Here is a 22,439-nt window from a genome sequence, read left to right as displayed (position 1 = left end):
AGTTAGGAGAAGAAAGGGAAGCCCATGAAGGAGCTAGTCCCAGAGGCTGCAGATCTAGGCAGGTACCTTGTTAAGAAAGTGAAGGGAAGAGAGAGTTTCCAAAAGAAAAGGGAGTTGAAGTTAGTCAAATGTGAAGAGACCACGGACAATTACAACTAGAAAGAGTGGGATTTGGAAATAAGGAGTCCTGATGAGCATTTCAGAGGATGAAGAGAAACCTTTAAACTCTCTCAGAGGAGAATAAATGGGTACAACATTTCCAGAGCCAAACTGGCAATGTGGATCAAAAGAATTAAAATATTGCATATCTGGAAATTACTTTTCTAGATATTACTTCTAGAAATTTGTATAGAAAAGTAATACTCAGAGACATATAGTGAGATACAGCTATGGAGCTGTTGGTCAAAATTTTGCTTAAAATAGTGAAAATTTGTAAACAGCATAAATGTCAACAATAGAGAATATTTAATGGATACAAAGATGCTTGTGATGGTTATAAAGAAGCAGATTACAAAACTGTGTACAGTATGACTCCCCCCGCCCTGCTTTTAAGGGAGGTGCATATAGACAGAACTGGAAGGATATACTATAAGAATTTCATGATGCTGTTTCTGGGTAGGAGGATTTGACAATTATAAGACCTCTGTTTTCCCTTCCCCCACATCCATTTACCATCCCTCTCTCTTTTGGATTTCTTGTATTTTCTATAGCAACTCTGTCCAATAGAAATATAATGTGAGACACATAAGTAATTTTAAATGTTCTAGTAGCTGCATTTAAAAAGTAAAAAGAAACTGATAAAAAAATAATATATTTTATTTAACCCCCAAATATTATTATTGTAAGATGTAATCAACATAGAAAATATTAATGATAAAAATATTAATAACAATGATAATACTTTTCAACACTCAGCCTTCCAAATCTGGTGTGTGTTTTACATTTATAGAATATCTCAAGAAAAAAAGAATATCTCAATTTGGGCCATCCACATTTCAAGCACTCAACAGCCACATGACGTCCATATTGGACAGAATAGCTCTATAAAATAATAGCTAACATTTATCAAGTGCTTACTACATGTTAGGCATTGCTCTAAGGCCACTGGGTGGGGATTATAACTCATTCAGTGTGACAATAATGCCACAAGGTTGTGCTTATTATCGTCTCCATAAGCACATGTTTCTGTTGTAATAGCACCATAATAAAAATTTTGGAGCTTTTGCAAGCCATTTTCCTAATATGATGGGATGGAAGCCAGGTTGCAAAGGCTTACTGAGTCAAGGGGGAAATAAGGGATCTGGAGAGAGACGAAAGTTACTCAAGAAACTTGGTGGTGAGGAAGAAAAGTTAACAGAGTGAGGGAAGCATGAGGACAGGGAGACATGAAGATGAAGTAGGCTGAAGAGGAAAGAGAGAGATGGAAGGTAAAAGGGAGATGTCTGGGGATGTTTTGGACCAATCTGTCCACAAGATGTAGACACAGACAGCGCCACCCTGCAGGTGAAAGCTATGACAGAGTGGTGAGAGGTGATGAGGGTTTGCGGGGTGGTTCTGGGAGGAGCTGGACTGAGTTGTGAAGAATGAAGTTAGCCAGCAAAGAAGCAAAAAGGGAGAGGATACAGATTTGCGAAGTGCTTGACCTCAAGACTTGGTGACTGGAAGGATGAGGATGAGAGAGAATGAGGAGTGGAGGATGATTCCCAGGCTTCCTACATGGGCAAAGGCAGAGAGTGTAACATTTACCGAGCGCCTCTCTGGAGTCAGGCACTGGTCCTGCGCATCACAAACTTAGATCTCATTTAATACCCACAGAGGTCCCATATAAGGCTTGCCATTTCACAAATGTGCAAGCTGAGGCAAGACTGTTGGCCCCAGGTCTCACCCCTAGTAAATGAATGAGTCAGGATTTGAGCCCAGGCTATTCCAGAGACGGAGGGAGGAGAAAAGTTGATGTGGGGCTAGAACCAGGACAGATGGTCCAGGTCTTATACTCTGAGTAAGCATCAGGCTCCTCTGCAGAAAGCCAAAGTGCTGGGTTTGGGGAGATGGGAACCCAGGGAAGGGGCTGGGCTTCAGGCAGGTGCAGAGTGAAAAGTAAGCAGCCTGCAGATGTGTGGGACTTTAGGGCGCTCCAGCATGAGGGAGGCACGATCAACCTGGGGGCTCCGGCAGAACTCAGCAGCCTGAAAGGGAGAACAGGGAGGTGGAGAGGAACGGCTGGGGAACAGAGGTGGGGGAGGGGCCGCAGGTGTTTGGTTAAGATGGGCGGCTGTCCACTGGTGAGGAGAGGAGGCATGTACACGGTCAGCTGTTTGGGGGAGAGATCGAAATGGGAAACATCTGAGAGCTTGGCAGGGACTGAGCAGGGGATCCGGCACAAGAACAGATTGGGGCGTGGTGGGGGTCATTGATGCTGGATCCAGAACACAGTGGGAGACTTAGAGACCTCCTGAGGCTGACAAATTCTTCTCTTAACCTACTGCAAGGGGAGGGACAACGGGGAAAGAGGCATTAAGAGGAGCAGAAATAGAGGAAATCAGGTAAAGGATGAACATCTGCAGAGGGAGGGAAGGGGAGAGAAATTATGGAATTACAGGAAAGGAACGTGAGAGAAACGGGCATTGGGAGAGGGTAAGGAGAGGAAAAATGGCAGTAGAACTCCCATCACCCAGGGCACCGGGGTACCCCATCACTAATCCTGTGGGAGTACGCTGCAGTGGCGGGCTTGGGGGTAGAATGGGGGCGGAACCTGGGCCAGGCCAGGACCATTGAGCTGTCCCACCTCTACCCAGACCATGACCAACTTCAGTCTTTGGTCCTGTGCAGTCTGTTTCTTCATCTGTAAACAGGGTTAACGACAGACAGCTGATGTCAAAGTATTTGGAAAGCACCACAACAAGGGAAGGAGTTGTTATTATAAAGGTCCATGGATTTACATAGGGAGATGTATAGCCAGAGCCAGACGATGAAAGTAGATGTGGCCAGTGTATATATGTCTAGAAATGGCCCAGTAGATTCCAAGCTCCTCTACCTGCCCAATTTAGTGAGTCAATGTCCAGCCTCGAGGTGGGGTAGGAGGTGGGGGCCTGCAGCTAGACAGGTGAGGTTCACCTCCTGCTAGGGGCACGAGGCCCTGGGGCCGAGTTTAACAAGACCCGGCTCCTGTCTTCTCGGTCACAGGCCCAAGCACTCGGTCTGTCGCCACCAGAGCACAGGCCCAGGCAATGCTTATCCAACTAAACCCGCGCCCCTGTGGGGACCTTGCTCCAACAAAATCCCCGTTGTCTCCTTCCATATAGAACGAAAATCTCGCTCTATGTCTTTGCCCAGCTCCGCACCCTCGCCACCCCAGCGATATGGCCTGGTTAGGTCCCTTTCCCCACTCTGGGGAGCTTCTCCTTATCTAGGACTGAGGATGGGGCAAAGGGAGAGGGGGGAGAAATAGAGGAAAAGTGGGGTGACGGTAGGGAAGCAGGAAAGGGGTAAAGTGACAGAGAGCCGGAGACAGAAACGGGAGCGAGGGAGAGACCAGCACAGTGAGCCAGAGAGATCCGGAGAGGCCAGCAAAAGAGACACAGGCTCTCGCCACGAATTCCTTAATGATTCCTTCCTCAGGCGTTTCTGGGGCGCCTCCGAGGTGCTCGGCCCGGGTCTGCTCAGGTCGCGAACGGCTGCAGGGTGCGGCAGTCTCACCCCCACCCCCTCGATGTCCCCTCCCCACCTAGCCCAAGGGGGCCGGAACGGTTTCGGCGCGGGGGCTTTTCGGAGCAGTCGAGTGGAAAATAGACTTTAACCCGCTTTGTGGCAACAAGGGCGCCCGGAGCGCTCTCCTGGGCCGGGGCTCCGGGCGCTCAGGCGGGCCATTCCCAAGACCCGGCCTGGAGTTCTTGTAGAGTCTCGCGGAACGAGGACCTCCTGGCCTCGGGGCGCCGGGAGGCCCGGCCTGGATCCGCGCACCCAGGCCGCGGCCAGGCCGCTCTGACTGACCCGGGCAGCAGCGAGGAAGCGGATCGGCCTGCAGTCCCCTTCTCGTAGTGCGCTGTCAGAGTCCCCGTCCCAGCCTCCCTATCACCGCCTAACGCCCTCCTAGGCCTGGATGCGGTGTTTTCCTGCGGCCTGGAAGGCCCGGATGAAAAAGTTTTCTGAGTATTGGTTCTCCTTCCCAACTGCCCTCTTATCCCCGGGGAATTAGTGCACGAAATGGAAACTGGCTGGAGTAGTCCGCTGCTCCGCGGGCGCGGGTGGAAGGTGGGGGTCGGGGGAGGCCAGGCGGCCGCTATGTTCCTGGGACGGCCGGTATGTCTTCTTGGGGATGGCTTTAGACTGCTCGGCCACCTCCAATTTAAGGCAGTGCCTTCAAGGCCCCAGCCTGGCCTGGCCCGCCTGCACCTGAGCCCCATGACCAGAGAAGAGGAGGAAAGCAGATCGCCCTGCGTCCCGTTGCGAGCCGGCCGCGGTGTCTGTGGCTGGTCAAGGAGCTCCTTCCAAGCCCTGAGAACTGCAGCTTGATGACTGCAGGGGGACCGCTCCGCTAGCTCCTCCAGCGCTGTCCCCGGCCCGGGCCCTTGCGAAAAAAATTGCGCGACCCCTTTCCGGAGCTGTCACCCATAACACCCAGAAAACGCGAAATCTCACGACCAAGGCCGCGGCTTCAGACTGCGGCCCAGGAGACGGATGGTGGGTGATCCCGAGGGTCCTGGAGGCCAGGGGAGCAGGGAGCTGGTTCTCGGGAGAACCTATTTGTTGGACTCCAAACACCCACATTCCACTCGGATCCAAGTTATCTGCGAACTGAAACGACATCCCGGGACGAACTGGAGAGGGTTCGACTGATTTACACACTGGGGACTGGGGTTGGAGTTTCTCCCAAGCCCCAGGCCCCTTCTACGCCACCTTCGGCTCCCGCGTGGGTTGACACGGTTGCGGCGGCAGCCAGACTCTGCTAAAGGGCGGAGATGCGAGAAGACGCGAGATGGGGAGGAGGCCTAGATCGCCCCGCACAAGCTCCAGTCCGGTTTTTGCCTCCGACTGCTGGCTCCGTCCCCACCCGCTGTCCCTCGCCCCGCCCCGCCCCGCCCCCCACCTTGGGGCAGGTGAGCCGCGGCCAATGGGCGGGCTCGGGGCAGGTGCCCGCTAACTCTCGCCTCGCATCGCGGTGGCCGAGCCCGGGCTGGACAGTGCTGGGAGGGCCGGGGGCGGGGGTCGGTCCTGGCTGGACTCGGGAGGGAGGGGGCCGGGCTCAGCCCCCAGGCCGTAGAGGCAGCTCGCAGCATCGCACGGAGCCCGCGCCAGTGCCGGCGCCGGGAGCTGCCCGCTCGGCCGCAGAGGCCGGCGAGCCTAGCTGCGCGCCGTGGCCCGACTCTCCGTTCACTGGCTCGCACACCCCTCGCCGCTCCGCGCCTGGCTCGTGGGCAGGGGCTGAGCGCGGGCGGGCGAGCGGGGGAGGTGAGGGGTGCTGGTGTGTGTGCATGTGCCTGGCTGGGTGCACACCCCGCACGGCGGCGGCGCCAGGACGCGGAGCGCTCCCCAGCGCCCGGCTGCCTCGCTCGGCTCTGGCGGCCGCGACCATGTTCCAGCCCACAGCCAAGCGCGGCTTTACCATCGAGTCTTTGGTGGCCAAGGACGGTGGCACCGGCGGGGGCACTGGCGGCGGGGGTGCAGGCTCCCATCCCCTGGCGGCGGCCGCCTCGGAGGAGCCGCTCCGGCCCACGGCGCTCAATTACCCTCACCCCGGCGCGGCCGAAGCGGCCTTCGTGAGCGGCTTCCCCGCCGCCGCGGGCGCCGGCCGCTCGCTCTACGGCGGGCCCGAGCTCGTGTTCCCCGAGGCCATGAACCACCCTGCGCTGACCGTGCACCCGGCGCACCAGCTGGGCGCCTCCCCGCTGCAGCCCCCGCACTCCTTCTTCGGCGCCCAGCACCGGGACCCTCTGCACTTCTATCCCTGGGTGCTGCGAAACCGCTTCTTCGGCCACCGCTTTCAGGGTGAGTGCCCACGTTGTGCCCGCCTCGGCGGCCGGCCGGCGCCCGTGCTGAGGTGGCGCGGGGAGGCTCGGGGGCGTGCGGGGCCGTTCAGAAGTTGTTGCTGATGAGGCTGCGGGTCCGCAAAGGCCGATTCTTAAGCAGGGACGAGCCACGCCAGATCCATCCGCGCTTCTGCCGCGTTGGGTTCCCTCCCCGAGAACCAGGTTGGGACCTCTAGGCTTTCCCAGGAACGATGCTGGTCAGGACGCCAAGCCCGGGCTCATCCTTGGAGCCTCTCCTGGTCCTCTCTGCGGCCTGCTTTAATCTCTCCTGGCTGAGCCAGTCCCATCCCAGAGAGCGCAGCGCCCGCCGCCCTGCCTCCGACCCAGATGGACCTGGGACCATACTTCGCTCGCACTTCCACCACCAACTCCCAGGGATCCGCCTTCGCCGGCGCTTGGAGGCAGGGGAAAGTCCACCTGCGTGCCCCGGGTCTGTGGGAAGAAGGGGCAGAGGGGAGGGCAAACTGGAGAGTTAATGTTCAGTGTTGAGTGCTCTGCTGTCTTGGGATGTTTGTCAGCAACCTCGACCCGACTTCTCCAAGTCACAGGTGCTTCTCGGACCTAGGGTGGGAAGGTTTGCAATAGCAAACTGGCTTCCTCCGCCACTCGCCGACTCCGGGAACCCACCGGCTGCTGGGGGACCAACAGCAGTCCTCCAAGGCAGGGGGCGGGGGCAGAGGGCTTTTAAGGTCCTAGGCAGTCCGAGCCCCCTAGTCTGCACCGGGCAGTGGGTTTGCTAAAGATCCCCCACTGGTCTCGGTCTCTCTCTCTCTCTGTCTCTCTCTCTCTCTCACACACACAGGTTTCAATGATGTGACTTTTCTAAAAGAAAGAGTTCCATTAGTTGGAGTTCGTTTTCTTCTTTGAATTTGTTGGAGTTTTTCTTTTCTTTCTTCTTCTTCTTCTTTTTTTTTTTTTTTTTTTTGGAGTGTCCTTAATTTGTGCAGTAATTGGTTTAGTTTCCGGTTTTATTTTGTTAGTGTAGACCGGACCTCAGTCTTATGAGGTTCCATGACTCAGAGCTAGGTAACCCTGATTTTAGCAAAACAAATGAAAAGGATGTGGATAGAGCTTTGGCTCCTGGAGCTAATCCGAGGGTAAACTGGGTGTACACAGTCAAAATGAACTGGATATTGGGTACAATTATCTAGATAACAGAAAAAAATGATCTCTTGAAGCTTTCGCTATAGCTGCTTAACTGTTTCACGGAAAGCCGCTTTCCCGGGCCCCGATTTGTCAGACAATTTTCTCAGTCCCATCTGGCCAAAGGATACTGACCCAACAGATCCCACAAAATAAGATAATGTAATTATTTGAGCAAGAATCTTTGTGGGCAGTTTTGTCTGCCCTGGGGATTTCAAAGATTTGCCCAAATCATTGGGGGGGGGAGGGGGAAGCCTATGGTGTCAGCCGCTATGGGAAAGAAACCTGTCAATTAAAATATATGTTTACTGGTAAAATGAAATAGTATTTAAAATTGAGCAAACCACCTCGGTCCTCTATGGACTGGGTCCCCGGCCTGGGTCTCTAAACCTCGCGACCGCGGGCCAATTTGAGAGTCGCGGCTGTTTGTGAACCTTCGGGCCCGGGGCGACGGAGGGACCAGCGGTTAAGAGGCTAGTAGAGAGACAGGGGCTCGGAGAAGAGGGCAGAGCTGGTCCTGAGCCCTGTGGTCTCTGCTCACTCGGAGATGGCCTCCCGGCGACGCCCTCGGCTTTGGACCCGGCGCTCCACGCCCTCCGCGCTACCTTTCCCGCCTCTGGCCTCGCCCGCGCGGGCTTAGGGTGCGAGGGCCGGGGGCGCCAAGCGTCGGGGGCGCCTTGCGAGAGATCCAACTCCAGCTCTGAGCATCCCCAGTCAGGCGAGGCCGAATAAATCCTCCGCAAAACCCTCTCGGAATTTGCCGCCGCTCCCTGAGCCGTCAGTCCCGGCGGGCACGTTGTCGAGTTGCAAAAACGGTTGCATTTTTCTCCCAAGAACTGTGTCTGGACGCGGAGATGGAGCCAAATGTGGTCGCATTGTTGAACACGGAATCCGTTGGGCACTTAAGGACTTTTCGAATCCTAAGAAGTTTTGGCTTCAGGGCCGGTCATCGTCGGGGCAGACCCCTGCGGCCCGGGCGCCCTCGAGTCCTGCGATCCCGCGGGCCCTCGGGGCTACGAGCCGAGCCATTTCAGGCCCTCCGGCGCCGCGTTTTCTAGAGAACCGGGTCTCTGCGATGCTCATTTCAGCCCCGTTTTAATGCAAGAAGCGAAACCCTACACGAACGAAAAAGAACACGTCTGCGCTCTGTGCGCAGCGCTCTCCAGCAGCGCGGTCCCGGCGCGCAGGGAAGCGGCTTCTTCGCTGAGCGAGGCGGTGGGAGAGGAGAAGCCAGCGCGGGATGGTCGGGACCAGGCGGCGGGACGCCGAAGACGGGGGCGGCTTTCGAGGCCTGAAGGGGAGGAGCTGGCGGAGACAACGAGTTAGCCGCACTTCGGTACTATTTCCCCCGGACAGCAGGAACTTTCCAGGCCGAGGAGCAGCGTCGGGAGGGGGCCGTGGGAGACCAGGCCCTCTGGGACTGGTGGTGGTAATGGGCCGGTGCTTCAAAGGGCGCCTTTGTTCCGGCAGGAGGAGGGGGAAAGAGTTTATCTCCGTTGCCGGGCGGGCCTCTCCGTCTCGTAGCCCCAGGCCCCTCCGCCCCGCCATCCGGCCCAGAGCCCCCAGTCTGCCTCGGCCTCTCCAGGAGGGACTGCAGCTCGAGCCCCGGGCCTTCGAATCCCTAGCTCCCACCTCCTGCCGCCTCACTCCTGGGAACCTCCGTTGCTAGGTCCCAGCCAGTGCCTTAAAGGGGCCCGCAGAGAAGGCTGGAGGAAAACGGGGCGGGTGGGGTACAGATACTAGCTCCAGGGAAGGCTAAGCCAGCCCCTTTCCACTTTTCCACCTGTCCTTGTCTGAAACTGACAGCCCGCTCTCAGAGCCCAGAACTACTGCATCTAAACAGGCCACACCGCAACCCAGTCCCAAGCTTGTTCTGCCCTTGTGATCCAATTAAGGGAAACTGAAGCCTTGGTAGGGACGTTTGAGGCCCCCTCTCCATAGGTCAGAGTGAGAGTGGCCCAGGCTCATAGGCACCACCCTAGTTCTTACACAAACATGCAGCTATTGGTGAGTTTCTCAGTTTTGTACTAAACATACTGTTCCTTACAGGAAAGAGCCCTGATTCTTTTGAAATCAAATCTGTCATCACTAATCAACATCTTGAATACTTATTTCTGGCCTCTGCTTCTTGGTTGGGTCAGAAGGGCCCCTGTGTTTCTGCACATGGAACACAGACTACAGGATACATGCTATCTGTCCCTTCAGGGCATTACAATGAACTGGGGCTATTCTCTCTCCAGTTGAGGGAGACCTCAAGCAACCTACCTTTCCCCTAAAATAGCCTGACTTGAAGCAAAGAGACGTGTATGTCAGGAGGAGCTTGTTGCTTCCGTCCTCCACTTTGGGTTTATAAAGACAAACATAGAGAACTCTACCACACAAGTGACCAACACACACCACGAAATTACAAAATAGCCATCAAATCACACACCCTGAGGCAGGCTGCAGTCCTGCTTTCTCAGCCCCACACTACTCTTCACACTTCTGCATCCCATTCTCTCACAACTCCCCGGTCTCTCCACGCTGCCACTTCACTTCTGACCAATCTGGGCCAGTCAGGCTGCTGAGGCCAAACCCTGTGATCACAGGGGTGGGCTTTCTCTCCCTCTTCAGCTCATTTGTCCAGAGGAAACCACTGTTGGTACTTGACTTGAGCTCAGAATGCTGTTGTTTTTTTGAGGCAATTTATTTTAACATCAGCAAGAAGTGTTTGCTTCCCACCCACCTCTCTCACCTATCTCCGGCCTATCACACTGGCCCTCACTTGAGGCTTTAATCCTTCTTATTCCCACCTGGATCATTCTTCTCCTTTCTCTCCCTCTTACCCCCCTCTGCCAGACCACCTCCCCTGATCATCTGTCCCCTCCACCACCGCAAGCTAAACTTCTCTTCCTTCTGTCAGGCCTGAGAGCCCTGGATCTGCCCCCACCTTGAAGGGCCCAATAGGCAGGGTGTCCTCCCTCCATCTTCCTATGATGTGACCCCACTCACTTTTATAAAAGCACAGATCCAGCCACTTGAAATGGATAAGGTGACTGGAAGTTAGTGGCTTCTGCCTCTCAGGCAACTCTGTCTCCCCCCAGGCACTAGCCCCTCATTCCTAGGCAATGCTGTTCCACAGAAAACCCCAGCAATAAAGTTTGCCTGTGTAGGTGTCCAAAGCCCATGGACGTGGAGAAAGTCATGTCAGGCAGTTTCCACCAGCAGAGGGATATGAACAGTTACCTGGAGAGTTTTAGCCATAGCATCTCAATTATGTGCCCTTGCTTCACTTACAGAGATATTTCCAGAGATGGGAGATCTCAACCGAATTATCCAAACAATTGTCTTAAAAAATGAAACAACAAATCAAATTGAGTCAAACCAGGGGCCGTTTCTGAAGAAATTAATTGGATCAGTCAATCTCAACAACTAACTGTCAAAACATTTCATCTAGTGCTCTGCATTGTTGGTGGGTCAGGGTACTGTTATGTGCCACTGCATGAGGCTCCGTGGATGATGTCAGGGCCTGTCTCCAGTCTTGTTGGCATGTGCAACCAAGCCAGAGGTGGTGTGAAGACCTAGTGGGGGGTTCACTGAGACTGGGGCTGTGGGTGGAAGCTAGTTTCACTTTTGTAGTTCCTGACCCCACCACCTCAGCCCCATCCAGCCCAATGTCAGCCCCTCCTCCCGCATGTACGAGCTGAGTCCCCATGATGGCCAACATTTGCCAAGGGACAGTTGCACTCTTTGAAAATCCTGTATGGTAGATGGGAGAAGAAGACAGTAGGGAGGCTGGAGCATGTATTTACACACGCCCATGCAGAAACCAATATATCTATATCTATATATATTAGAGAGAAAAATGACATCTAGATATTTATACACGTGTTTCTTCGGCAGGGGATTATTCAGGGATGAAGCAAGGCCTTTTTCCACCAGAGAGCAGTAAGTCTCCTGTGGGAAGACGATTTTACCTGAAGGCCTGAGGGGAGAGAGGTGGGAAAGCCGGGAAGAAGAAACCTAACTTTAGACCTCCAGGTGCTGCCTGGATGCTGACTTAGCCCATAGCCTATTTTTACCACTTGCAAGGCAGAGCCTTGGCTTGTTGGAAGGAATTTTCTATGGGCTAGTAGCCTGAGCATTTAGTTGCAAGGCTGGTTTAAGCAGGTGTGAAGGGAGAGTTCCTGGGATACCCTCTTGAATACCCTCTTGAATCTGTATTTGGTAGGGGGATGCCTAACTACCTGGCTCTTCCCCTTACCACTTTCTTGACACCCAGCCCCGTCTCTGCTCTTGGTCCACTTTGAGGGAGACATGACGGGGCAAGCCGACAAAAAGAGCTTCCCACTCCTTGGCCTCTTAGGTTGCTCCAGGCACTGTGGATTTGGGCCTCACCAGGCCTGGGCCCACCTCCTGGCCTAACAGTGATCCGCAGCGCTGCGATTCCGCGAGGCCCCCTCAGCCGGGAGGTGTTGGGAAGGGGAGTGGACTTACGGAAGGGGCGGCAAAAGGGAAAGAGGAGAAGTGCGTGTGTCAAGGGTTGGAGAGGGCATCGGAGCGCTCCGGGGCGTGTGCGAGAGCGCGGTGCAAGGGGTAGCTTGGCCGGCTTCCGCGGGCGGCCCGTTGGCCGGGCTGCGGCTCACGGCGCCCTTCTCTCTGTCTGTATCTGCGTGTGTTGCCGTCGGCGGCGCGGCCGCAGCGAGCGACGTGCCCCAGGACGGGCTGCTTCTGCACGGCCCCTTCGCGCGCAAGCCCAAGCGGATCCGCACGGCCTTCTCGCCCTCGCAGCTTCTGCGACTGGAGCGTGCCTTCGAGAAGAACCACTACGTGGTGGGCGCCGAGCGGAAGCAGCTGGCCGGCAGCCTCAGCCTCTCCGAGACGCAGGTAACGATCCGCGCTGCGCCCGGGGGCCAGGTGGAGGGGGGACCGGAGCGGCCGGCCTCGCCCCCAGCCTTCCCCAGCTTCTCCCGCTACCCCTGCGGCGCCCCCGTCACGCCTGTCTTCCCTCCGACTGTATGCAGCCTCGAAGAGGCCACAGGACTTTTATTAAGCACTAAGGACCCACCGGGAGGTTGGGATCAAACCTTATCCCGACCCCACTCCCATAGCCCATAGGAGGTGCCAGTTGCCAGGAGGCGGCTGGCGCCCTCGGGAGCCGGCCGAGCGCGGAGCGCCCAAGCCGCGGTCACTCCGCGCCCACCCGGGCCCTCTGGCGCCGTCTCAGCCCTGCGGTTACTGCAGCCCTTCTCCCGCCACTGTTCCGGGGGCGCTCAGGGGTGTGTGGGGTGCCCAGGCCTGTCTCGCACTGGCTTCGCTGCTGTGCAGGGGCAAAGCGGGCGGAGGCCTCGCTGTCCCCCAGCGGGTGTGCTGTGGAGAGAAAGCCCACGTGTCCTCAGGCTATAAACATCAGAAACAGAGGGATTAGGCGGGAGCGCGCAGCCCTGCTGGGGGTCCAAGGGGGGCACTGATCTCTGCCCAGCCCGGCTGGCAGGGCTCTGAAACTGTGGCGTGTGTGCGCGGGCGTTGGCGGGGCCTGGGAACGGTGGGAGAGCAGATTCTGGTACTCAGGACCTGTTTCCAATCACTTGAAGGGCTGTTGAGTTGGGGAGGGAATAAACTAATGGAGTTGAAGGGGTTTGAACTGGGTGAAATTACAATCACCACGTAGTATTTTTGTAATTGATAATTAGAAAAAAAATTTAAAGAACTAGAAAGGAATTATAGGGAGGCAGATTTGGGTTTATTGTAAGTAAAGACTTTGCCATAAATAAATGCTGTCTGGAAGCACCGCTAAGCTCTTAGTCCGCCCGGAGTCCAACGTGCGGGGGTGGCTGGCTGCTGCCCTGGAGGCGGATTTCAGTATCTGAATGGGCTTCGGGAGACCTTAACTCCCTTCTGTCCCTGACAGAGCCCAGATTTGCAAAGAGAGAGGTCGGCTGGCGCGGCCCAGCAGCTCTCGCCCGCCGGCATTTCATCTTCCGCTCCCCTTTCTGCTCGCCTCGCCCCTCTTACACCACCATCCTCCACCCTAGTCCTGGACAGTGAGAAGGCGTCCGGCTGGAGGTGGGGGTGGGGTGTGTGTGCAGCCTGAGGTCTCCCGGGTAGCAGTGAGGATAGATGGAAGGCGTCGTGGGGGAGTCCAAACCCAAACTTCGTCCCCAACATCTTGCAGCCCCGACCTCACTCTTTGCCGCTCACGTCGCATTTTGGTATCTATTGTCCTATCTATCTGATGCCCTATTTCATCAATGCATTGCTCCCATCTCCGCGGCAGGACCCGGGCTTTTTCAGATTTGCTAGCTGGGCTGTTCTAACTGCAGAGATAAAGCTTACAAAACAACGGACTTAATTTTAAAAACGTTTTAAAGAAAGATATGTTTTTTAAAAAAGAAGTTAATAAAATAATACCCCCTTTGCCCTCTTGGCAAACAGTGTTTTAAAATTGTCGTTTAAAACAAGGTGTCAATTTAAGAATGGTATTTATAGTTAACTTCATTTTAAAAGTATTAGTTATAAATTTTAATTGCAGAAGTGTAAGAAAACAAAACCGTTTATAAGCCCACCACCCACAGATTAACACTTGTTGAAATAATGTCATTGTTTTTAAACTTTCAATTTTTTACCTCAGCCAGAGCATTTTTAATTGACTTTCTTTCAACTGAACCTATCTGCTTGTCAATATTTGCTCCTAACAATGCCAGTTAGTAAACCCAATGATTTTCTCTTTCATTTTTATTATAAGGTGCTTAAACATATATTTAAAACAAAACCAGATAGAAAATAAAATGTATCCAGCTTCACTAACGATCAAAACGCATGGCTAATCTTGTTCCATCTATAAATGAGCTGGTTAAGCATATGAAACAAACAAACAAAATAATAGAACTGTGGGCGATTTAAGCCTGAGAAACCTCCTTGTAGAGTCCTGACTTTCCAGGTGAGGCCTTTGAGATGGAGAGATGAACTAGGCAGAGCACCCCATGCAGGCAGATGGGATTTCAGTATCTGCCTCCCTGCTAACTGACTGTGTGACCTTGGGCCAGTTACTCAACCTCTCTGAGTTCTGTTTTCATCATCCATAAAATAGATTGTTTAAGGATTAAAGGCACCTAATATGAACTCAAATAAGATTAATTCTCATCCCCAGTGCTTCCCTTCCTTTTGTTGAAAGTAATATGTCAAATTAGTGTTATAATAAGATCCAAACCTGGAATTCCTGACTCTTAGTTCAGTCTTTTTCATCAGCAGAGCTGTCTTTCTGTCCCTCTCTTAACTATCATTAAGACCTAGGCTATATAACTAACTAATTATCTATTTATCTCTCTGTATTTGCCAGGCAGGCTGACCTGTCATTTCTAGCTATCAGCTATTTGTCAAGCATCAGTCACTCCCATCAGCCCCCTGCCATCTACTTCTACTGTCAATATCTATATTCATCTCTCACAGAGAGCTATTTTATATCTAGCCGTGTACTTCTGTCTGCTTTCATTAAACTGCCTCTGCAAAGCTGGTTAATTTATATCTCCTATTTTTTATTAATTCTATCTTCTTCTTAACAATAATTCCTATTTACCCAACTGTTGATTATCTCTTTATCATCTACTCTGTTTTACCTTCTGTATATCTACCATCCATCTCAAACGTCCATCTCTATAGATCTTTAGCAGCTGACAGTGTATGCATATGTCTGTAATGGTTATCATCTCATCAGCTCTCACTTTGTCTTTTTTTTCTGGGCCTCAGTTGCTGATCTGAAAGATTGAATGAAATGAACTCCAGGGTTCTTTTCAGCCCTGAGCTTCTGGCTCATCTATATTCTACTTCTCTGTATTTCTGTATAACCCCTCCTCCAGGTTCTCAGAACTCACAGCATATCTCCCGCATATCATAATATTTATAGGACTTTGCTATTGTTTAATAATCTTCCATGTCAAAATGTCAGTCTGTACACTGGTTGCATCCGTCTCTCAAAGAAATCTTAAAATGCAGATTCCTGGACCCTGCTCAGGAGATTCTCCTAGGAGTTCCAGGATGGGACCCAGGAACATTTTTAAAACAGCTCTCTGGGTGATCCTGATAAACAATAGCCTGAGCATAAATAAATAAATAGGCCTGAGCATCTCAGCTCTGGGAGGCAGAGGCCAAGCCTTCCTATTTCTTGCTGTGCTCCAGGGCCCAGCTCAGTGACCAGCAAAAAGTAGATGCTCCATAAATATGTATTGAATGAACGGGCAAGTTTCTCTTGATTGTATACTTTATCCATATGTTAACTTTATCAGTCATTTCCCTCACTCTCTGCTGTCACTGCTCCCTTTCTGTCCCTCTCCTTCTATCATTCCCTTACACTCTCTTAGCTGATTGTTGATCTAGATGGTCGAATTTTATTTACCAGTTCATGGATAAAACTTCTGGGAGGGTTAAGCAGATTGGTGTGGGGGTCTTAGTTCAGATTTCAGGGGTGTCTGTATGCCCAAAGCTCTAGCATGGGATATTGGGGGTGGGCAACCTGAGATGCTTTGTTGGGGTAGGGCTATAGTTTGGTTGCGTGTGGGGTATTTGTGCTGGGATGGCCGTGGGTTAATCCAGGAGGTGGAGGGAGGGGCCCTGGGCAAGGGCTAGGTCTTCCTTCTGGCTCTAATTATTTGCTTCTCACTGTTGTGCAGCCCAGGAGTCTCACTGGAGTGAAGCCCATCTAAGCTTCAGTCCTGGTGGCTGGTGGGGCAGACTCGGGCCTGGGTCAGATCAGAGCCGAGAGAGAGTGTGTGTGTGTGTGTGTGTGTGTGTGTGTGTGTGTGTGTGTGTGTGTAATGGGTGTATGTAACATATGTATGCCCAAAATGTGGAGCACATGTGGGCTTAGTGTGATCAATGCCCAAAGGTCAGGTGCTATCATATGTACACGGCACGGAGTGCCTCTGTGAGCTTCTGTGCCTGTGTGGGGAGGGGCACATTAGTTCTGGGGGGAGTGAGAGAAAGCATTTGGTTGCTTCAGCTGATTGGTTGGTTAGTGTTTCCAGCTGCTCCTCCAGCTCTGAACAGTTCAGGAGGTGTTTCTTGACCTTCCCTGGCTCAGTTTAGCTGAGCTAAACTGTGAGGGAAAAGCATGCAGAAATGTGGTGTCTTGGCCTTGCAGATTCCTCATGCAGTGCCAGGACATGTGAGGGGTGGGTGACTGGAGTCCCACTGAAGCCACAGCTGTGGACTGAGGGAGTCAGGGGAGAGCTGCATCGGTAGAAGTCTCCTGGGAGGCCGCAGACATGCAAGGCTTGGAGGGATGTGTAGGTTGGTGGGAAGAAAGGGGAGGCTTTGAGATTAAGACGGAGCAGGAGCTGTCAAGTCTGGCTACCTTCTTGGGTCCCGAGAGCATGGGTGGTGGGGTCTTAGGAGGCAGGAATGTGTGGTCACCTGCCTATGGGTTTTTCCCCCCAGGGGCATGGTAAGAAGAGTTCCTGCCTGGAATATCTGCCTTCTGGGAGATGGCTGAGAGGGAGATACCCTAGGGACTTGAATTTTAGGGAAAGGTTGCTAGCTCACTGTGTGTTCTGAGATGGACTCATCCCTTCTCTAAGTCTTGGCTCTTCTCCAAGAACTTCTGCACCTCTGAAACTCCAGGAGGCCAGTGGGAGGCAGGAGATAAGGGAGACTGGAATGGTTCTCTGAGGGTGTGGTCCTGAGCGAGCAGGCAAATCTTGTGATGTCTCCCTAAGAGTGAGGGCAAGCATCCAGGGCAGACTGAGAGAGGAGGAACCAAGAAAGCTCAGGAAGAGTTAGGACTCTAGTTGATGGGGAGTCAGAGGTAACCTCAGTTTGGTGGGATGAGGGTTGAGCTTAGCATGGCATTGGGCTTGACACTGAGAGCGGGAGCAGTTCACGTGATCAAATGTTAGGAAGTGGATCCCAGTGGAGAGGGCAGGGAGGTGAGCCGGCTGAGGAGTGGCTTGACTGATGTCGCTAAGCTTCTTTCTAGTATGAGGACTTTCTCTGTGTCTGAGGATGACAGAATAGGAGGACACAGACTTAAATTAAAACAGAAGAGACAACAGTAGGACATAAGGAGGAACTTCTTGTATCAGAGTTACAAGACTCAAATGCCCCTTGATAGAGGTTTTTGAACTCCTTGATGAGAGGACAGGTATTCACCTGAAAGTATGCAGGGGCCAGGAGCCATGGACTTTCCCATTTGGGATGGGCTAAGATGGGGAGTGGTGGAAAAGAAGGGATCCAAACCTGGTTCATTCAAAGGTAAAGTCTGAAACACTGGCTCGAGTTGTAGTTTGCTTGTTTGTAAGTTCATTTGTCCATTCACTCATGCACGTCTTCATTCATTAATGCATACGGTGATCAATCTGCTAATGCCTTAATGCCTTCATTCATTCATTCATTCATCCGCAGCAGTTTTACCTTCTTTATCCTACCTGACTCAAGCTGACCCTTGTCCCCTCAACAATGGATCTTCCTCTCCACCTCCCGTCCCAGAAGTGGTTAATCCAATCCACAGCATGAAGAATTAAGAACTGACCCTCTTGTAGAAGTGTCCACTGAACTAAGCCAAAAAAGGATCCCATCTCTGCAGCAGTTAGCACTTTCAAAACCCCCTTTCCAATTAGACCTCAATCCCTCTACCATTAATTTTCTCCTGTTTTCCAGGTTGGCCCAAGCGCCTCTTTCCTAGAGCATAGGGCTAGGTCACTTCACCTCTGCCCCACTGGCTGAACATACCTGGAACATGCCCACTGGGCCTCCAAAGCCAGCTAACACACCACTTTCGTTCTCCCCGTTCCCATACCATCTGATGAGGAGACAGAGGTTTGAGCAAATAAATTAACACGTTGCTGGGGTCATTGTTACTGAGGCAGATAAAAGCACTAAGGAGTTACAGACAGGTGATGGGGCACATCCAGTCTAGGAACAAGGGAGCAGGGTTTCGAAGACTAAGCAAGAGTATTCCAGGTGGTGTAACTCAGACAAAAGTGGAGACTCTTGGAAGGATCTCGCTTATCAGAAAAACTGAGAGACATTGAGTGAGGTGGGGACTTGGGCGGCCACAAGGGACCTCTCTCTCCCCAAACCCAGAGGGCTCAGAGATGGGTGAGGGGTTCCTCCAGCCAGCATCCCAAATGTGCCCTGGACTTGAAAGGTGAGTAGCGTGCCGGTGTTGAGGGGAGGCAGTGAAGAATAAGCAGGCCTCCTAAGGCCGCTCCCACTGCGCTGGTACCCACGCTATGTGACCTGGTTCCTTTCTAGGTCCTCTGTCCTTTAGGGAAGGGGCTCTGGAGTGACCCCAGCGTTGCCTGGCTGGGGTGTCACTCTTATCTCTTACTACATTCAGAGCCCAGTTCCTTTACTTTTTCCAAATAAAAAAATTACTGATAATTGTTATCAGTAATGCATTAAAGAAAAGTCAGAAAAGTGGAAAGAAGAAAGACAAGTCACCCATACTTTGGGTACATTTCCTTCTAGTCTTTTTTCCCCATGCATAGGCTTTGTTTTTCCATGGTGTGATCACACTGTGCCCAAACTGTGCATCCTGTCGTTTTCACTGATATTACTAAGTCATAAGCATCCCCTTGTTATTACAGTCTTTGTAAACAGCATCTGGACACTCAGCCCAAGGCTGTTCTCCGGAAGATAGCCAGGCTGCCTGGGGAGAGAGTTTTCGTCCCTGTTTCTAGAGAGTTGCCTCCTTGACCCTAGTAGTTTTCATGGAGAAAGTATTCAGAATTGCTTTTCATTTGTATGTACCAGGAAGCCAGCCCTGGTGTGAAAACATACCCTATGCCCTGTGCCCAAGAAGCTTTCCTTCTTTGGACCAGTGAGGCTGGGCAAGAGTAGCAGCCTAGGTCCATCCCACTAGAGGCGAGTCTCCTTCTGAAAGGAGACTGGGGAGTGTGTGTGGGAAGGAGAAGGTGCAGAAAGGGGCCCTGTGTCCCTGGTGCTGCCCCAGATCACGCATCACCAGGCTGGCCACGCTTAGCCCTCAGCCAGCCCCTCGGGCTCTCAGGAACACCGCCCCAGGCCTGAGTCACACACAAGCCTTGCACAGGAGGCTGGCCGAGCTCACCCGCCTACGGGCTGGCACAGTCACAGTGGGCTCCAGGGCGGGGGGCAGGGGCCAGGCTGGCTGCCAAATGGTTGTGCCGAGAACCACCCAGGGCCCAGCTAGCCCTGTGCCCAAGGAAAGGTGGGCATGGAATCCAGAAGCCCTGCGCCTGGAGCATCTGCCATCCTCCCCATCTATCTGAGCTGGGACATGCAGGCAATGGGTTTGAAGCCAGCTCTGGAAATGAGGGAAGAAGGCCTTCCCTCACCGTCCACCAAGGCCAGGTACCTCATGTCTTCCTGTCCCTGGCTGGCTGCTCTGTGTGTCATTGACCACTGGCTGCCCTCACACCTATCCTCGTGCTCGAAAATTAACGGGCAAGGCAGATGGTACCATGGAAACCCTGGGGAGGGGTGGGCTGTTGGAGGAGCCCTGGGTTGGGTCGGCTCCATGGAGGGGACAGAGGGGAGTGTCTGGGAAATGTGAGAGTGGGGCATCCTGGGCACGAAGCTACTCCCTGGGCCTGGATGCCAGGCCTGCTTTGGCTGTCACTGCCTGGCTTTATGCCTACGGCCTGTGCTTTTCACCCATTCTCAGGGAGCAGGGGCAGAAGTGGGTAGTGTTTCTGAGGATTGCCTTTAGGCCTGCCCGGGATTCAAGGATCTCCCCTCAGCACTCACTGCTGCTGCCAAACCGAGGTGCTCATCCTCATTCCACACACATGACTTACCGCTCACCACCGGCATGGGCACCGTGGATCACTCCAACTGCCGTTGGCTAAACCTACCTGCTTTTTAAATGTGCTGTCATTTCAGGAAACCATCCATGCCTCATAACCCTGCCCTTCGGCACCACCTTCTTCCAGAGACCCTCTGGAATTCCACCTGAGGTTGCTAAGATGGGGTCCTCTGGTGGAACAGACTAACCTAGACAGCATGAGAAGTTCGAGCCTCGAGCAGCAGGGTCCGTGACCCTAGGAGCGCTCTGGCTGTCCTGGGCGCTGCTCTTGGTGTGGACACCACCTCCTGGTTATGCAGCCGTGTCCACTCTGCCTCTTTGTGCCACAGAGAGCACAGCGTTGCCCCGGGGGGTGGGGCTCACTCCAGGCCATCAGAGCCCGTGTGATGGCTTCTTGTATATTCCCTCATTTCCTGTTCACATCAACCCTGAGAAGGAGTAATTATTCACCTCTTCTCTAAAAACTGGTAGAGACCCAGGTCTCTCTGTTCCTGTGGTTGCAGGAACCAGGATGCTTGGCAGTTCCATGACCCCCTCCCTTCCCTCTGTTGAGGGGACAGGAAAACGGCCGCTCTCTGGCCCCCTGTGCCCTCTCCCTGGCCCCCTTCATTTGCATCTGGAAGGGCAGACCTCCAGACGCATGAGGTGGCACCGGCCAAAGGAGGCAACCCTGGCCTCGGTTTCCCCCTCCGGCTCCCAGCTCAGCCTGAGTGCTGAGGCCCTGGTGGCCGCTCTGGGGGCCTCCTGGGTGTTTCTCACCTGTGCCCCTCCCTCCCTGGCCCAGGTGAAGGTGTGGTTCCAGAACCGGAGGACAAAGTACAAGCGGCAGAAGCTGGAGGAAGAGGGGCCCGAGTCGGAGCAGAAGAAGAAGGGCTCCCACCACATCAACCGGTGGCGCATCGCCACGAAGCAGGCCAACGGGGAGGACATCGACGTCACCTCCAATGACTAGGGTGGGCGGTCACAGACCCACGAGGGCGGAGCGCTGCTCGCTGCTGGCCAGGCCCCTCGGCGGGCCCAGCACGACTCTGGCCACTCCTTGGCCAGGCTGCGTGGAGGCCTCAGGTCACGGCCCCAGAGGGCTTGGAGCCTGGGGCCACCACCGACAGAGGGACAAGAAATGGGCTGGCTGAGGCCCGGGACTGCTCGACCTTCTCCTCAGAGAGCCTGCCTGCCTGAGCGGGTTGCAGGCCACCGCAGCCTCCCAGCCACTCTCCATTTCTCTTATGTCCTTTTTGTTTTGATGCGTTTCTGTTTTAATTTATTTTCCAGGCACCCGCTGTAGTTCCTAGTGATCCCCTTGTGTCTCCCTTCCCTATGGGAATAATAAAAGTCTCTCTCTTAATGACACAGGCATCCAGCTCCAGCCCCAGAGCCTGCGAGCCTGGCGTGGTAGATTCTGGCTCTGAGGGCCATTGGCGGGACAGGCAGAGCAAAGCTTGCTCAGGGCCTGGGAGCCTGGGGTGGGGCCTTGGAGCCTCAATCCATTCACTCTTCTCCTTTCTTGGTGGTTGACCCTGGTCTCTAGCTTCAGCTCCACAGCAAGAGAACCTGAGGCTCGATGTAGGGAAGGACCACCCTGTGTCTTGAGGGAGGCTATGCTCAAGTCTCTCCAAACTTAATGAGCAGTGGGAATCAGGCCCAGGTGGGTCGGGGAGGAGAGAGCGTCCGTACTTGCCCACGCGTAGAGCTCTGGTGGCTTCTCCAGTTGAGGGAAAAACAGAGGAAACGGGGAGTGTTGGGGGCTGGGTGGAGGGCGCACCATTCACAGAGGCTGACGGTCCCTGCCGCAGGTCCTGGCCCCACCAGGATGCTCACCTGTCCCTGGAGAGCCCCCCCTCACCCTCCCGGCAGATGAAAGCTACAGATGAAATCTTCGGACCCCGGCTGGAGGCCGAGCTCGCAACTGGTTCCCGAGGGCTCAGGGCCTCCCAGCCTGGCAAAGAGCTCAAGGCAGGGCCCGCTAATCTCTTTAGTTCATCCGCCTCCAGTTTGTCCACTTGTCTTTCCTGCTTGTCACACATCATGTTTTCCTTCATCCATCCTAAGAAACAAAACCCGTATTCCTAACACCCTTTCCCTTACGATGTCCAGAACTGCCTCTACCTCTTCAGCTCCCATGTGCTACCCAACCCCTTGCTGTCCCTCCTCTGCCTCCCCACTGGGCTGATGCTCATGACCGCCACCAACCACAGTTACTGCCACCCTTGTGGCCAGACTCCACACCTCCTGTCTGGCTTCACTGCTCCGCACCTTCTGGCCATTCCCTCCCGGGCTCCCCCGCCCCTCCCTGCCTTCACTCGGGTACCTCTGACGCCTCTTCCCGCCTCTCTGAGTCCTCCCCAGTCATCCCTGTCCCGTCGCCTCTGTCCACCTCGGGGTCAGTTGTGCTCCTCCCGCCTTTGCATCCATCTCCAGGACTTCCCTTTGCCTCCCAGCCAGCGCCTCCAGCCAACCTCTGCTGAGCTGCAGACCTATGAGCCGGCTGCCTGCTGCCCTCCGCGCCCCCC

General features: G+C 53.9%; 1 protein-coding gene across 2 annotated transcripts; it reads left to right on the top strand.

Moving 5' to 3' along the window:
• The first annotated feature begins 4,872 nt into the window (after positions 1-4,872).
• Positions 4,873-21,279, top strand: EMX1 (empty spiracles homeobox 1). Of its 2 annotated transcripts, XM_082357710.1 has the most exons (4): positions 4,873-5,985; positions 11,052-11,096; positions 11,851-12,035; positions 20,714-21,279. In XM_082357710.1, the coding sequence occupies exons 1-4, from the start codon at positions 4,959-4,961 to the stop codon at positions 20,879-20,881; spliced, it is 1,425 nt and encodes a 474-aa protein (XP_082213836.1). In that variant the 5' UTR covers positions 4,873-4,958; the 3' UTR covers positions 20,882-21,279. The 2 variants fall into 2 exon arrangements, with proteins under 2 accessions (XP_082213836.1, XP_082213837.1); XM_082357711.1 differs by lacking the exon at positions 11,052-11,096 and having other exon boundaries at positions 5,254-5,985.
• Positions 21,280-22,439: the final 1,160 nt, after the last annotated feature.

This window comes from Balaenoptera borealis, assembly GCF_965194805.1.
Source record: "Balaenoptera borealis genome assembly, chromosome: 15".
NCBI lineage: Eukaryota > Metazoa > Chordata > Mammalia > Artiodactyla > Balaenopteridae > Balaenoptera > Balaenoptera borealis.
The sequence above is the reverse complement of the archived record's forward strand: the minus strand, read 5'-3'. Positions and strand labels throughout refer to the sequence as shown.